Source organism: Coturnix japonica, chromosome 3 (genome assembly GCF_001577835.2).
Source record: "Coturnix japonica isolate 7356 chromosome 3, Coturnix japonica 2.1, whole genome shotgun sequence".
Lineage (NCBI taxonomy): Eukaryota > Metazoa > Chordata > Aves > Galliformes > Phasianidae > Coturnix > Coturnix japonica.
In genome coordinates, this window is record NC_029518.1 from 47,672,627 (window position 1) to 47,689,725 (window position 17,099).

The 17,099-nt window shown below is 39.6% G+C and overlaps 1 protein-coding gene across 11 annotated transcripts in view; it reads left to right on the forward strand.

The window, feature by feature from the left end:
• The window catches only part of HIVEP2 (HIVEP zinc finger 2), a 124,740-nt gene that overhangs the window by 92,961 nt on the left and 14,680 nt on the right, over nt 1–17,099 (forward strand). For all 11 annotated transcript variants that reach the window (XM_015858321.2, XM_015858316.2, XM_015858319.2 and 8 more), the window contains 3 exons: nt 6,279–6,323; nt 7,502–13,121; nt 13,774–13,928. In XM_015858321.2, coding sequence (XP_015713807.1) covers nt 7,713–13,121; nt 13,774–13,928 — 5,564 coding nt within the window. In that variant the 5' untranslated portion in view covers nt 6,279–6,323; nt 7,502–7,712. The remainder of the gene's footprint in view (nt 1–6,278; nt 6,324–7,501; nt 13,122–13,773; nt 13,929–17,099) is intronic.

Below are 17,099 nucleotides of genomic sequence, written 5' to 3' on the forward strand. Positions count from 1 at the left end.
AAGAGCACTTTGGATGTGTACGTCTCTTTCTGACTGTTCTCTGCATGGGAGCTGTTGTGGTGTGCCACTGTATGTTCTGATTCAAAAACAAATGAGTAAAAAAAGCAAAATGACAGTGCTGTTTTTTGTTGCCTTCTGAATTTTTAATAGTGCTGGAATTGTGGGCTGTCAAATCTGCCATTTCTCTGCCATCACGTTTGAAGTTCAACATGAGAAACTATAGGTACTTTACCCATCCATTTTCATTTCTTAACTTTTTCTCCAAGGAGTTAAATAGCAGTGTGAGGAGACTAGCAGTTTACATACTTCTTTTGTTTGATTTCACATCTGAATAATCACAGTTATTTGTTTCTGTGTTGAAATAGATTAAATCTGTCTGTACTACAGCACAGCCAGACAAGGTAGGTTTTGTATGATGTGTTGAAGCACCTCTGACAAAATGCTATGTGCTCGACAAGTTTAGGCAACCAGAAGCAGAATATTTACCTATTCTATTAAAAGCAATGGCCTCAGAGAGATCAATTAGCTCCTAACTGACTGACAGATTGTCCTGTAGGCTGTTTTGACAACTCTTTGATAGCAGTTATTTGTTCAATTCAAGGAGATGACCTATGATTGGTTTGGGAACTTGTGCCTATAAAGGAAGTGTTTAAGATGAATTTGGCTCATGTGTAGCTTATTTCCCCCTGCCCCCTTCAACCCCCCCCTGCCCCAGCCCTTTTTTTTTTTTTTTAATAGTCATCCTGTGGAAATAAGTCTGTGTTCAGTTGGACTTTGGCAACATGAAAGCTTTTTTTATACATTTTTTCCATCCGGTAGTAATGTGTACATTATGTATGATGCTGAGACAGGAAATAACAATGTTCTTAAGTGAGCAATCTGTGTCATTACAGTGAAAAGGTCAATGCTAAGGCATTTCTGCTGTAAGTTTCTTCTATGACTTCTTAAAATATACACTCAACTTGAATTTAAGTTTTTTGGGAGTGCTATTTTTCAATAGAAAGTGGCAATTTGAAATTACATTTGAGATACTTAACATAGCAGTAAGTGAGTTCAGCTGTGCTCTGAGCATTTAGGACAAAAGCCAGCATTTCTTACAGAAAATCATCAATGTTTTCTTACTAATCTGCAATTGAAAATGTACTGCAGTATGTATAATGAACTTCTCTGTGGACATCTTAGAGAAGTTGGATTAGTTTATTTTCAGTTTGTGATAAATAACCTCAGATAGTATGTAGAATGATGAAGTCTAAACCTAAGCAATGTATGATTCTGTTTGTTTTGATGAATAATAAGTCTGGCATTATGTTCTTGGATTTGATGCTCATTGCTTCATATTAATAACAGGATAATGTAAAACAGAATTTGGCTCTTACTTTGACTCGCTGTTGAAATAATTTGTCTCCTATTAGTCACTCCAAGTCATATCTTATATCTTGTCAAAGCTCCCTAAAGTCGAATGAGAGTCTCTTGCTTGATGCCTGAATTTTCTGTAAGGTAGCCACAGAAGGGATATATAGCAATGTGAAGATGAGTGAGGTAAAGCTTTCGTATGAATGAAATAATCAGTGTAACTACAATTAACTAAAAAGTGCAATTGTATACTATTCCTCAACTGCCAGTATTATAGAATATTTTCTAAAATGGGAGCAAGACTTAGTGCAAACACAAATCAGGATCTGAGATTTTATACTGCTTCTAGATATACATGCACAGATCCTGTCCTCTGGAGCCAGAATGCACCAATGGCACAGAACGTACCAATGACTGTAGCACTGGAGCAGGCTGCCCAGGGGGATTGTGGAGCCTCCTTCTCTGGAGATATTCAAGGCCCGCCTGGATGCCTACCTGTGTGACCTGGTGTAGGGAACCTGCTTTGGCAGGGTGGTTGGATTCGATGATTTCTGGAGGTCCCTTCCAACCCCTATGACTGCGTGATTCTGTGATTCTGTGATACTGTGTTTTCATAGGAACCTGGGAGTGTAAGCCTGAAATTAACTTTCAGTTTCATAGAGCCAGAATCTTGATGCTTCTGTAACTGCACCTTCAGAGTCAGTCTTCTCAGCTCCTGAATTCTCAGGGAATTCATGTGTGCACGAGTATTTACCTAACATAGAAATGAGTAACAGGTTGTTCTCTACAGTTTCTTTTCAAGCAATTTTAGTACAGTTTCTTTGAATATTTAATAATAAATTCACAATGTACTTGCTGAGCTGTATTTTTTTTTTAATAATTTTTACAAGTACTTTTAAGTGATGTTTAACAAATATAAATAAATAGTAGTTCAGCTGCCCGAATTTAAAAATGTGTGTTATTCTGAATGTTTTGGGGTATTTTAAGAACTCTGATTTTCTGTCTAATTTTGGAAAATGGCAATATATTCTATAAAATGCTGAAATCCAGAGGGCATACAGAATATCTGAGGTGGAATTAGATGAACAAGTCAGGGTAGTGTCTTTAAGTGTGAAGAGGCAGTGACGATTTCAATATAGAAAGTAGTAGATGAAAATAACCTGTTTTAAAAGGACTGCCATGGAATTGCATGTGTAAATGGAAGTCTCATATTGCTGTTGAACTGCAGCTAAGGCACAGGCATCTTTACATTCCCCAATAAAGCAAGATTTTGCCAAGTGCCAGTGGTTGACAGAGGAATTTACAGTCATTCCTAGAGGTGTTTAAATAGACAGGTAGAAGGCCAGCTACAAAACCGCAGTCAGAAGGGACCTCTGGCTGAGGAGCTGAAAATATGAAGAGAATCTTTCTGGGTAGCCTTTTTACAAAGCTGGGTAATAGAAGAAGTGTTTTGTTTCCCTTATCTTTTTAGAAAGTGTGGGTTGAAGACTGAAGAAAAGGAGATGAGATTGTCAAGCATGGTGTCAAACAGTATAAAAAAAACTGGCATTCGATTATCTTTACTTCGTTTGTGCAAAATGTCAAAATATACCCAAAAGACTGCAGTCCTTTTGTTACCTTGCTACACTGCACAAGAAAACTAAGCCCACAATGAATCTGTAACCTTGTACAGAAGGATGAACGCATGTTTGTCTGGCTTTTTACTGGTTAAATCCTTTGGTTCAGAGATGCACACTGACTGACTGCTGGAGGAAAGTTCTTTTGCAGATTGAGCTCATTGTAACTTTGCCTAGGTAGAAGAAACTATAAATCCATATTCTGATAGGGTTGCCAAGCCTTTACTTTTTAATCTTTCTTTTCTTTTTTTTTTTTTTTTTAACTTTTTTCTTCACTGCATTGTCCTTACCAGACAGCCCTGTACGTGTATCATTAGTGGAGCAGAAGGAAACATGGGGTAGGATGGCAAGCCAAAGGTGTGCTCTTCTTCTCAAAAGGCTAAGTCAGTTTTGTTCTCACCTGCAGGTGTGGAGTAGCTCAGAGGTGGTCTGCTTTCACTGCAAGGCTGACTGGCTGCTGGTCTCATCCCAGACATAAACTAAGCTCGGCTAATAAGGGTCTTGGCAGAGGTCTGTATGTGAGCTTAGGGATTTTGTAGGAGCCTCTGCAGCAGATTGTCTCTACTAACTGGTATCCTATAGAATATGAATTCCTCAGGGGCCAGTTACAGTAGTTTTAGGACAGCTTTGTGCTGGCAGAGATGGAAAGGAAAGATTTAAAGCAAGGCTGGATCTGACCCTTAGTCCTTACTCTAGAGTCAATATTTATTCTGTATGGTGCACTCAGGATTTAGCCAGGAAAACATAAGCTTCCAATTTGTTCACTTGCAAGAGCTGTAATATGAGCTACAAATTGAGAAGTAGTAAAAGTTGTATTGTGCCAAATTTTATTTTAAAGCTGTTTAGTGTAACCATTTTAATGATCTGGGGGAAAAAAAGAAAGAAAGTAAGAAAGGAAAAGGAAGAATCCTGAAGCTTTGTAGCCAACCAGAGCTGTGTCTTTTGTATTTAGCTCACAGAGGCACCTTAGGAACAGGAAAGATGGAGAATTTCTCCTTCCTAGAAAGTTTTAAATGTCTTGATTTAGTAGGTGCATCTGACATAAATACAGTTCCCAGTTTCCCAGTAATGTCCTTGTGTTCAAAGTTTGCAGAGAAGTGAAATGCCCTGGTTTGAGGCAGGCAGATAGTGCAGTCAGTGTGGTGGGGGATCTGGCTGCTGGGCCATATTCCAATGGGAACCTGGCTTGGGTCAGTTCCAAGGAGGCCTTTGCAGTTGGTGGCAAATGATGTGCTTGGTGTAGCTTGTGCATGCTGTCGGATCTGTGTAGGTGGGCTCCTCTCAGCCACACAAGTGAAGCTGAATGGCACCAAAAGCTATGGAGAAAATAAGCATTTTTATCATCCTTAGTTCACTACATTTAAATATGAAGTTTCTGAAATAGAGAGAGCTTCTGTCTATTGAAGAATATATTTTTGATGAAGAGCAATACTAAAAAATGTATTTACAGTGTTTTCCAAAGGAGACACATTAATCAGTTGAAATTTGGAAGTCTCTCATTGGCTTAAGTTAGTCTGTGGATGCAGGAAGATGAGATAAAGGCTTGACTGGAAAAAACAGACAGAATGCAAACTAGCTTTGTAGTGTTTTGGATTTCTCCAGTAAAACTTAGTCCTAGGAAAAAAAGAGAAATAATATTAAAGCCATACTTGACATAGGGTGGGTAGCTGTTCAAACCAAACCAGAAATGACTTTGTTGATTCTGGTAAAGGATTTATTTTCCCCAGGAGGGGAAAGTTGGCCGAACTTAAGCCATCAATAATCCTTGTAATTAGTGTATACCTATTTCATAGTGTAGGTTGAAAAATCATATAGAATGTTCTGAAAATATTAAGGATCACTGAATAACTTGAACTCTGCAGCAGAACTGGAATTGATGGCAGTGTACTAGCATAATCTTTTGTTCAAATAAAACTTGCTGTCTTGTTTCTGTGATTGGCAGATTTATTCTCTGAGTATGTTCTTGGCAGTGGGAACGTGGAAGTGAAAGGATGTTTCCATCTTCTAGAAATTTCTTCATCACCATTTGCAAAACTGCCTAATAAGGAAAAAAGTACTTTTATTTGAAGGTAGCTAATAGTTTTATGCTCTTTTGCATAGGAACATTCCCCCTTGTCCCTTTTGATTGCTAGTAGGTGGCCCTGTAGTGATTCTCTTTATATCAAGTCATGGATGGGGCTTTACTAATATTCATTTGTTCTTTGAAAGTGTTATTAAGTATTAATCACTTATTGTGATTACAGAGAGCTAAAATATCTTTTTACTTTTGGTGAGTTTTTTGTTTTATTTATTTTACTGTTTTATCATCTATTGGTTTTATTCAGAGGAGAAGGAATGAGTGTTTTAGCTGTTTTTCTCACAGTTTCTTACCGGAGGTTATTATACTAACCCATATCCCCTCCCCTGCCACTAATACTTCAGGTGTTTCTAAAGATCTTATTTCTTAAAATAAATGAAAGTACTCTAGATTTTTACCTAAATAAAACCTCCGAAGAAAACTGCTTTTGTTATCCAAATTGAACAAACCTCCTTTTTTAACAAAACAAAACAAAACAAAACAAAACAATATTCTATTTTCAAGATCGGGTTTGTTGAAAACTGCATGGGAGAATCCTCCTTTTACAGCAACAGGGAACTGATCTTTCATCCAAGCCAGACACCAGTCAGTTCTCCTGTGGTGGTCTTTTCTGCAATGCATCATCCTGCAGTCTGATGGTGGTCAGACAGGTGGCAAATTACAGCAGGTACAGAAACCTTTTAAATATACACTTGGTTTGTTGGTTTCTCTTTTGAGGAAGCAGCCATATGTTCTTGAGCAGTCTCTCACTGGTGTTAACTGGATTCAAATCTTACTTGCATTTCAATACTTTTCTTGTACCTTCGTGGTGACAATCTGGCTAGGATTTCATCCTGGTTCCTGAAGCATTTAATAAGTGGCCTGGAAGGCCTGAAAGTATTAGCTGGAAAGAGTTATCAAAAGGGGATTTGTCAATAGGATTCAGGGATAATCCAGGCTTAGCAAGGGTGTAGGAATGAAGAGTGACATTGGGCAGCTCTCTTTCTACAGATTCAAGAAGGTGAGACTGCTCCAGTTTAGAAGCTGTCCTTAAAAGGCTCTTAAAAAGGTTCATGCTCATATTCTGAAAAAAGGTCCTAACTTGGACCTCTGAGATGCAATATGAATTTTTTTTTCCAAGAGATGGATGGATGAAATTTTCAGGCTTCTGCTGTAAATAGTAGAAAACATTCTTCAGCATTCATGCTTAATATAAATAATTTCTTATGATGGTATTCTTTTTTTTTCTACAGGAGATCTGAAGATAGTCATGCCCATTAGATGCCTACAAGATGCAGGTAATTATTTTATATCAGAAAAAGGCATATCTCATTCCCACTGAGTTTTCCTGCACTTCTCTGATGTTTCTTCAAGCCTAATTCAGTTTTTCCACCATAGAAATTAAAAATATTCCAGTATCTCAAATACTGCCTCTTTTTTTCTTTTTTTCTTTTTTTTTTTTTAACTTTTTTTTCTTGCTATTGCAAAATCTTGACTGTCTTCACACCATCTCATCCAGAAAAATATCCTCTTTGGGTAATATGGAAGTAGGAACCTTATGTTCTTCAAAAATTCAAATGCTGTACTTGTCTGTAAAATTGATACCTCTGAGTTTTCTTCTTTGTGATAGAACTATGGAATCACATTACATGTAAGCATAAAACCTGCATATATAGCTGGATGGAAATGTTTCAACATGGAATCTTAAAATACTGAAGTCACTTAAAAACAGTCACAGCTCATTTCTCCAATATGTTTTACCTCTAGCAAGACATTCTCACTAAAATTTAAAATAATGGTCAGAAAATGAAGATGTGGAAAGGTACCAACACTGTTGTGTTCAGAATACTTAGTTGATACTGCTCTTGACTGATTAAAAATGGTTTAAAAAGTAATCAGCAGTTCCTTGTAAAACGATTTATATGATCGAAGCTTAGAAGTACCTCATATGTCTAAAACATCCCTCATAATATGGAAAGATTTCACCTCTGAAATCACTGATTGCCTTCCTCTGACTTTAGAGGAAAGCCAGGTGACTCTAAGTAAGTGCGCATCTGAACTGTAGGTAGGTAATACTGGATAAGGTAATTCCTGCCTATGGGGTTAGAACTCTGTTTCAGCAGTGGTTTGATGAAAGGGCTTTGAAACTAGATGGCAGACTTCCTGAGAATGACATCTCTGTTAAGACCTCAGAAAGCTTTCCAAAACTGTTCAGTTTGAGAAGGGTAGATTTTTGTTTTCTCTTCTTATGGGTTTTATTGACTAGTGATTACACTTGCGTGAAATCTTTGGAGCCAGTCTTTACTGTGTCTCCTCACAAAGTGGGGTTTTGTGAAATGTGGTTACCTTTACTTAAGTACCTTATTATTTTTAATGAAAGGCTCAATTAAAATGCTACCAATTGCACGGATGTTATTTTGCCTGACTATATTAATTAGTGAGGGGGTTTTCTTTGTTTTTTCTTTTTTCCTTACAGATAGCTGTGTCACCATGGAAGAGATGAAGAGAATGTTGCTTTAGTAGATCACAAATATCTCTGTGTCATTCTGCATCTCAGTGTTTAATAACAATGGAAGATGTCCAAATGCTATAATAAGCCTTTGCAAATGTGTGATAAACTGTTTAAGAAAGTTTATGCCATGAACAGGACTGTATAATAATCACATTAGTATACAGACACAAATCTAATGCCTATAGACTACTGCGTAGAAAGCTCCAAAGAGAAAGAAAAGTCTGTGAACTTGCAACAGCTCTGGAAAAATGGGAGCAACAAGACTTTAAAAAGCACAGCTTTGGACACACTCCATGAGTCTGCACAGCTTTCAAGTGAACTAGCACTTAAGACCTTGTGTAACAAAATGGACTCTGGGGACACAACTATAGGGCAAAAAGCTACCTCAGGGTCTGGAGAAACTGCTAAAGTACCAAGTAGATGGAGGCAAGAACATTCAGCTGTTATTAAGATGAGCACTTTTGGCAATCAAGAAATACAGAGGCAACCACAAATAGATCACGAGCAAATTGGAAACACAGCATCAGCGCAACTTTTTAGTTCTGGGAAACTGGTATCATCAAATGAAGCTACACAGCAAGTCACGGAGAAGCAATATCCACAGCATCGTCCAACTCCTTACTCATGTCAACATTCACTTTCTTTCCCACAGCATTCATTGCCACAAGGTTTCTTGCACAACGTAAAGCCACATCAGAGCTTGGAAGGCCCTCCGTGGCAGTTTCCTAGCCACTTGCAATCAGTTGCCTCAGAGGACTTATTTCCTTTTCATATGCATAGCCATAGTGGAGGTTTCTCCAGGAAGAAGATTTCAAGTTTAAACCCTGCTTACAGCCAGTATTCACAGAAATCTTTAGAACAATCAGAAGATGCTCACAAGAAGGAGCACAAACCCAAAAAACCTGGCAAGTACATTTGTCCTTACTGTAACAGGGCTTGTGCCAAACCTAGTGTACTTAAAAAGCATATTAGATCTCATACCGGGGAACGACCGTACCCTTGTGTTCCTTGTGGTTTCTCCTTCAAGACAAAGAGCAACCTCTACAAGCACAGAAAGTCACATGCCCATGCAATTAAAGCAGGGTTGGTACCTTTCACAGAGTCAGCAGTCTCTAAGTTGGATCTAGATGCCAGTTACATTGATGTGGAAGCTGAAATACATTCAGATGGTGAGCAGAGCACAGACACTGATGAGGAGACCTCACTCCTAATGGAAGGATCTGAAAAACTGAGCCCCGTCCCACAGCTCCCCCTGGACATGGCTAGTAGGAGCAGTTTTCACTCCTCCATGGAAGAGTCCTTGGTGGGGCCAATGAAAGTGCCCATTTTGATTATCCCTAAGAGTGGAATTCAGTTACCCAGTGAGAGTTCACCTTATATTGGCTCTGATATGTTGCAAAACCCATCCTTAAGTACTAAGGCTGATGACTCTCACACAGTCAAACAGCGACTTGCACTAAGACTGTCAGAGAAAAAAGGGCAAGATTCTGAGCAGTCGTTAAACCTCCTTAGCCCACACAGTAAAGGAAGCACTGACTCGGGTTACTTTTCCCGCTCAGAAAGTGCTGAGCAGCAAATAAGCCCACCAAATACCAATGCAAAGTCTTATGAAGAGATCATCTTTGGGAAGTTTTATAGGATTAATCAAAGAACAGCACTAACAGTAGCCACAACAAATCAGGAACACAGTTTAATAGGTAGGAAGGGCAAAGCAGAGCCATTACCTCTCTTAAATAACAGATTGGATATAAAAATGCTCGAGGAACATATTTCTCAGCTGACTCCAAATAAAGAAGAACTCATTGACTCCAGTAATTTGAGCACTATTAAATCTGCACAAGTTTATCCAGGCAGAAATACAGAATCTAGACAATCCCAGAATGCCACATCCCCCATCAAAAGTGAATCCAACCTGTACCAAGCCAGTCAGCAGGGTGAGGTGCCTGTCCTTCTTGAACCCCCAGTAGATTCTTCTCCTCTTATCCGAAGTAACTCCATGCCAACCTCTTCTGCAAACAGCTTAAGTATTCCCCCATCTCTGAGAGGAAGCCATTCATTTGATGAGAAGATGACTGGCTCTGATGATGTATTTTACCCTGGCACAGTGGGAATATCCCACCAAAGGATGTTGAGAAGACAGGCTGCCTTTGAGCTTCCCTCTGTGCAGGAGGGGCACTCAGATTCAGATTACCATGGAAGACCAGGGAAAAATATAATTATTTCTTCCAGTAGACAAATAGCAGGTGACAAAGGACCATCCTCAAAAGAGAAGAAAGTGGGAGACAAGACCTTCTATGACTATGATGCCAGTGGAAAGCACTATAGAAAATGGGAAGAATTTGAAGCTCAGAAGCAGAACTACAGAGACTCTCCATCCTTAGGTGGAATAAACAAGGGGGGAGAATACTTCATTGATCCACTTGGACAATCTCAGGCAATGCCATCCATGCTTGGAACTTTTGAAAACAGAAAGCGCAGGAAAGAGGAGAGTGTTGGAGATGAAGAGGACAGTCCCATGCTTTGCAGCAGTACGACTAGCAGCACTGCAGGAATTCAGCCTTTGGACTTTGATCCCAAATCCCAAATTCAGGATGTGCCAAGGAGTGGATTTTCCCTTCAAGGTCTGGACAATTCTGCCCATTGCCATGCAGAACGTTTTGACATGTGCAGGCCTTACCTGCAGTCTGGAAGTCCAGCAGCTTCTCTGGAAGACTCAACGGCAGAGCAAGAAAAGACTGCAGAATCGCTGACTAGAAAGCCCCCTGGAAATGTCATTTCTGTCATTCAGCACACAAATTCATTGAGCAGGCCGAACTCATTTGAAAGGTCTGAGTCTACAGAACATATTGCATGCCAGCAGGATAAGATCTATTCACCATCTGAAACATGTGAGAATGAGATTTGTGAGTCCCCAATGAGCCCAGACCGAGCTCCACAAACAGAAAATACTGACACCAATAAACCTTCTCCATCCCAGCAGCCTCAGTCATACCATATGCAGCCCAGGTTGGTTCGCCAGCACAACATACAGGTACCTGAAATTCGTGTCACAGAGGAGCCAGATAAACCTGAGAAAGATAAAGAAGTGCAGAACAAAGAACAGGAGAGACCAACTGAAGAATTCCAGTGGCCTCAGAGAAGTGAAACCCTTTCTCAACTGCCAGCTGAAAAGCTCCCACCCAAAAAGAAGCGTTTACGACTGGCTGACATGGAGCACTCTTCTGGAGATTCCAGTTTTGAGTCCACTGGCACAAGCCTTTCTCGCAGCCCTAGCCAGGAAAGTAATTTGTCCCACAGTTCAAGTTTTTCGATGTCCTTTGAAAGAGAAGAAAACGTGAAGTTCATCACACCTCCCAAACAAGATGAGTTTGGAAAACAGTCTGAGTTTTTAACAGTTCCAGCTGGTGCTTACTCACTTTCCGTCCCTGGGCATCACCATCAGAGGGAAATGAGACGTTGCTCATCTGAGCAGATGCCCTGTCCTCACGCTGCTGAAATCCCTGAGATTCGAAGTAAATCCTTTGATTATGGGAACCTGTCTCATGCCTCTTCAGCTGGGACACCAACTACTGCTCTATCTCCATCACGGGAAAGGAAGAAATGCTTCTTGGTTCGCCAGGCTTCCTTTAGTGGTTTCCCAGAAATTTCCCAGACTGATCAGAGCACAGAACAAAGTATAAAGCAGGAGCAGATGGAACATGCCCAGGCTGGTCTTCGCTCTTCCCAGCTTGTGTGGCATCCCTTGCCTTCCTCTGTACTTCAGCCCATTCAGGTGGATGACTCTGGAAAACAGGCTGTTGGCTCCTGTGCTCAGCTTGCTAGTAGCTCATCCCACATTGCCCAACAACAGGCTCTTCTTGCAGATAGTCCGGAAATGTTAAGGACTCCTTTGATCCAACAAGCACCTTATCTTTCTAACAAACACCCATCAGAGCAACAGCAGCTATTTGCACATCAGGAAAATGTCCCATTTCCCTCTATTCATAGCACCTTGTTTCAGTTCCCATATCCAACTGTCTGCATGGTTCATTTACCACCGTCTCAGCAGCCAGTCTTATGGCAGTCATGCACAGAACCTCTGCACTTCCAGCATCATTTTGTACAACAGCTGCAGAAATCTTACGTCAAACAACCTTTCCAAACAGACATTCCTCCAAGTTACCACCTGGAACATGCTCCAGAGCTTATTGGAAAGAAACCAGCTGATTATGTGCATGCTAAAGAGCAAGCATACCAGCATTACTCAGGAACATCTGGGCAGTATTCAAAAATTACTCTTGCTAAGTACCAGTCAGAACATAGCATTAAACCAACAGATACCTCCTCTGAACAGCATCTTCAGACAGATTTTGACTCCCCAGGTGATGGAACTGTACAACCTTTGCCAGGAACAGTTGTTCCCGTCAGGATTCAAACCCATGTGCCGTCTTATGGTAGCGTCATGTACACAAGCATTTCTCAGATCCTTGGACAGAGCAACAGTCCTGCAATTGTAATTTGTAAAGTTGATGAGACCGTTTCTCAAAGAACATTGGTAACTAGTGCAACAATGCATGGAATTGGATTTAACATAGCTCAGATGTTAGGTCAACATGGAGGGCTAGAAAAATATCCTTTGTGGAAAGTGCCACAGACACTATCTCTTGGACTGGAGTCTTCAATTCCTCTCTGTTTAACTTCCAGTTCTGACATGGCTTCTACCTTGGGTGGAGGCAAACGAATGCTTTCACCTGCCAGCAGCTTGGAGCTCTTCATGGAGACCAAGCAGCAGAAGCGAGTCAAAGAAGAAAAGATGTATGGGCAAATAGTTGAAGAGCTAAGTGCAGTTGAGTTAACTAACTCAGATATAAAGAAAGATTTTCCAAGAATGCAGAAACCTCAACTAGTAAGGCAGAGCTGTGCTACTGAGCCAAAAGAAAGTCTGCCATCTGTGTCATCCTCTTCACCACTGTCGTCCTCTTCATCTCAAGATTTCCCACCTGTCAGTGTGCCAACAGCTGATACTTTCCCACTAAGCAGGGAGAAACTTTCTAGTTTTGATTCCACATCACCAGGACAGAAATCCAGTGGCCCCTCTGAAGGAAGAGAATCTCCAGAAGAACTGGATGTTGATGAAACAGCCTCAGATATGAGCATGAGTCCACAGAGGTCTTCATTGCCACCAGGAGAAATTCAGACTGAAGAGCAACTGAAACATCCAAAATTGCCTCTTGGGATGCTAGTCCAGATGACATCCAGTACCAGTGGGAAAGTCACGGGCTCAACTATTCTCCTGACAGATGTAGCAGATTTTCAGCAGATCCTTCAGTTCCCAAGTCTGCGCACTACTACTACTGTGAGCTGGTGTTTCTTAAACTATACAAAACCCAATTACATTCAGCAACCAACTCTCAAATCTTCTGTTTATGCTTCATGGTGTATAAGTTCCTGTAACCCAAATCCATCTGGGCTGAGTACAAAGACCACATTAGCACTTTTGAGGTCCAAGCAAAAAAACACCACGGAAATCTACACCCTGGCTGCTATGCATAGACCTGGAGCTGGTAAACTGACATCATCAAGTGCATGGAAGCAACTTGCTCAGGTAAATAGGAGGTTTTAATAAAATTATTAAATTAATATTTCTTTATTTGAGAAAATTCTAGAAAACTAGGAAATCTTGTGTAATTACTTTAAAAAAAAAAAATCCTATTGGGAAATCAAACTTTGATATCTTCCCATGCCAATTTTTGAGCCTCAGTTTACCCCTTTGCAAAATCTGCTACTCCTGCTGCCTCTGTCTCCATTTTGAGAATTAGTTGTTACATGCAGGTCTATAAGTAAAGATTAAGTTAAAATTAAGCAAGGCTCTTCGGATCATTTTAATGTTTCTTACATACTGATTCTTTCTCGTGGACTAAGCATTAGATAATAGTGCCAGGGAAAATTCTGTAATGGCAATAAATTACTTTCTAAGGCTTTTCCATCTCTATTTTCCATGATTTTTAAATATATATTTTTTTTCCCTCCTGAGGAAAGATATGGTGCTGTATTTTCTTTCCAGACTCACATAAAAATGTATCCAGGTTACCCCCTGTCTTATTCTCCATCAAACTGAGTGGGACAAATTAATTTGTTGTCTAGAGTTGCACCAGTGAAATTTTGGCTTTGACCTGGAATGTTAAAAGTACTTGAAATAAAGCGTGCATTTATGGTGTGTTCCAGAAGTAACACCATTCCTTGACTTTGTTCTGCAGATGAAACACGAGCCATTCTTCTTGTTTGGCAGCAAGCTTGAGAAGAAAGTAGTGGGGAATATTATAAAAGAAAGAGTAAAAGGAGACATTCATGGAGATAAAGACGTTACATCCAAACAAACTGAGCCGATACGAATTAAAATCTTTGAAGGAGGGTAAGAAAATGCAACTGGAAATTTCTAAGCTCAGCCTGTTGTTTTAAATAGAGTTGAAAATGAACGTGAATGAACTGGGATGTAAACAGTCTGTATTTCAGCTGTGTATTGTAGGACCCAGGCTTTTTCGTGTAATAAACACTTGACATATATGTCAGAGTTAAACTACAGGATATCTATATACTTAGTTCTGGTAGGACAATTTTTTACATCCTTGTGAGAATGCTCACTCTGTATTGACATCTTTGTTCTTTCAATCATAATTAAAGAAATACACAGTTAAATTTTGTTATTTTCTATACAGTTATTTAATAGCTTCCATAAGGACAACTTTTCATTTCTTTCTTGTCTGCAACAATGAAAGGGTATAGCCTACATCTTACTTGAAAGACTGAAAATGTTATTTCGAACATTATAGTTGGTATGCTGGCCCACGCACAGAGCCTGAATGTGGCTGTACATTGTTCTAGTACCCAAGTCAGTATGTTGGCTACATCAGAGTGATCCAAATTCAGGGATGAGCTGAAGTTTTTAAGAAATTTAAAATGCTATTACTTGAATTCACACCCACTTTGAAGTATAAGATTTGCAAGCTTCCCACTCTGAATTTGGATTGCTCAGCTGAAGATAGTTTGAGCTGATGTAAGCTACATGATGAGAAGTTGGAAGGACAAAAGTGTGTTAAGAAAAGCAACTTGTAGGGGATTTGGATCAGTGCAAGCTGCAACAGATCACTCTATTAAACTCCTCTACAGTCTAACACCTTCTTTGTGAAAACTTTATTATTCACACTATCTTAAGTTTCCCTGTACACCAATAAGGTCTGTGAAACTATTTGTGTAAAGGCATAAATTTCACATGTCAGTTAGGTATATCTCCTAGTATTACTTGTCTGTGTTTATTATCCTTTCTTGGAATAGAACAAAATGAAAGAAACTTTGATGTGCACATTAATTTCTGGAACTGAGAGGGAGCAAATGATTGGTGCAGTGTACTTCTCTAATATGTGTATGTGGCTTTTGTATGTAGCCTTCTGCATGTGAATAAGGTGATACAGTCCACACTTTCCTTATAGATTAACATTTTAAAGTACATTTCACCTAAATTGTTTGTGGAAGGGCATTTATTATTTTCATTATTTTGATTTTGTTAATATGTTCTTTTGGGCAGATCTAATATTCTTTACATATAATACCCCTGACATTTATTATTTTCTGTCCTGACTAAACAGTTTGTCCTCTTCTTTGGGTTTTTGCTTATGACTTCTGAAAACTGGCTTTTTAAGATGAGTGGGTTTTCATGCTTGCTTGCTCTTGGCTGTTAATTGAGCTTTTGTCTTCTACTCTGTTCTCTTCTTCTTTCATCAAGCTCATATTTGCATCACCTGAGCACATAAGTAATGCACTGAACTATACAGAAGATGTCTGTTGTGTTTGTTTCATCTTCTCTCCCCTAGACAAATAAGCACACGTGGCAGGGTATTTTCATTCATTTTTCGTTTGTTCTGAAGTGTGGATTTGTTTAGGTTTCTTGGTTATTTTTGTACAGTAAATGCGGAGAAAGCAATTCAGAATTCACAGCTGAGGAAGATCTGCAGTCATCACAGTTTTCAGTTTCTGGGAAAGTCTGTCTGTTATACAGGAAAGTGCGGTCATGCAGCTGCTCTGTGCCAGGGCAGCAGAGTGCTTGTATGGCAAGTAGACTAAAAGTGAGTTAGATAGGGCTGGGAGTCAGTGAGAAGCTGAAACAACAGAATGAATGGAGTGCAGCAGAAAAGCAGATGTCAGAGCACATCACTTAACGCACTAAAGCCAGTCAACAGCAGTTTGTAAGCAGTGCAGCAGAAGGGGTTTTGAAGTAGGAACCTACCAACAATATTATCACCTCTGGCAGGTGGCTTGATTCAAATGAAATGATTTGATTCACAATATCTGCTTTCCATCAACTGTGACTGCAGAGCCCTGGTGGGATATGAGAAAAAGTCAGCAATTTTAGGTTCAGTACTTGCTACGGTACTGTTAGTTACTTATGGTGTGAAGCTGAGAGAAAGGAGGGATAGAGCAAATGTTCCCACTCATCTGACATCTTGCTTAATTCCATTATCAGTTTACAGCAATAATGTGCACTTTGCATATGTTTGCTATGTTTGCTCCTTTATATCTATCAGTAATAGACATAGATCATTGAAAATCCCCAATAAAATAGCATTTCAGTTAGACATTTCATGACTCCAAATCTTATGAATACTTTTAACTCTAGTACCTCATTAAAATCAAACTCGGCACTAGTGACCATAGTCACACGAAGGTTATGTAGTGGGAAAGGGGAAACTGCTGAAAGATCTGAGAGAATTTCTGGGTGCTAAGAAAGGTATTTACTGTTGATTCAAACTTCCTGTCATTCAGCATTAGGACTGGGCCATATTTGCATGTCCAATTTATATGTGTCGTTTTTGTTACAGTTGTTCTGGTGGGGCATTCTTAGAGAGTCAAGATCAATTGTGGTCAAGAGCTGTGTGTACATGACAAAGAGGTGGCTCTTGTCTAATTGACTTTGTGCCCAGGGGGATCTGAGAGGTGACAGAAGCTGGTGGAGTGAGGTCAGGCAGAAGAGCAGCAGAGATGAAGCAACAGAAAAGTGGATGAAACACAGCATTTTTCTTATCAGTATCAATCGGATGATTTAATAGACTCCATCCTGGCAAAATTAGACTGTAAGGAATGAGGAAAAGAAGATAAGATGTCAGTCTTCCAAGCAATACTGGACATTTGTCCTGTCTGTGGGAGAAGGTCTGAAGATGGCTGATGAAGTAATGAATAGAGAGATGGCTAGGAGTTGTTAGCATGTTAGAACAAAGGAGAACCTGGGAATTGAGATGGACAGAAAGGAAGAATCTCAGAAATGCTGTACATCCAAAACTGCTGGAAAGATCATTAAACTATGCAGGTAGCGCTATGGACAATGATGGAAAAGGGAGAGAGTCAACTTCATTAGAAAGGAGATGAAAAAAATTAAGCTTCCATATTTGAAAGAGGAGTTGATGTTTTCAGTAGGTGGTACAACAGTTATGAGAACAAGGCAGTGTATTATGCATTTTTAAGATAGCTTCAGTATTTGTATTGCTGGTGATACTGTTGAACGCACAGGAGTGTTCGTCTAAGAAAAGCAGAC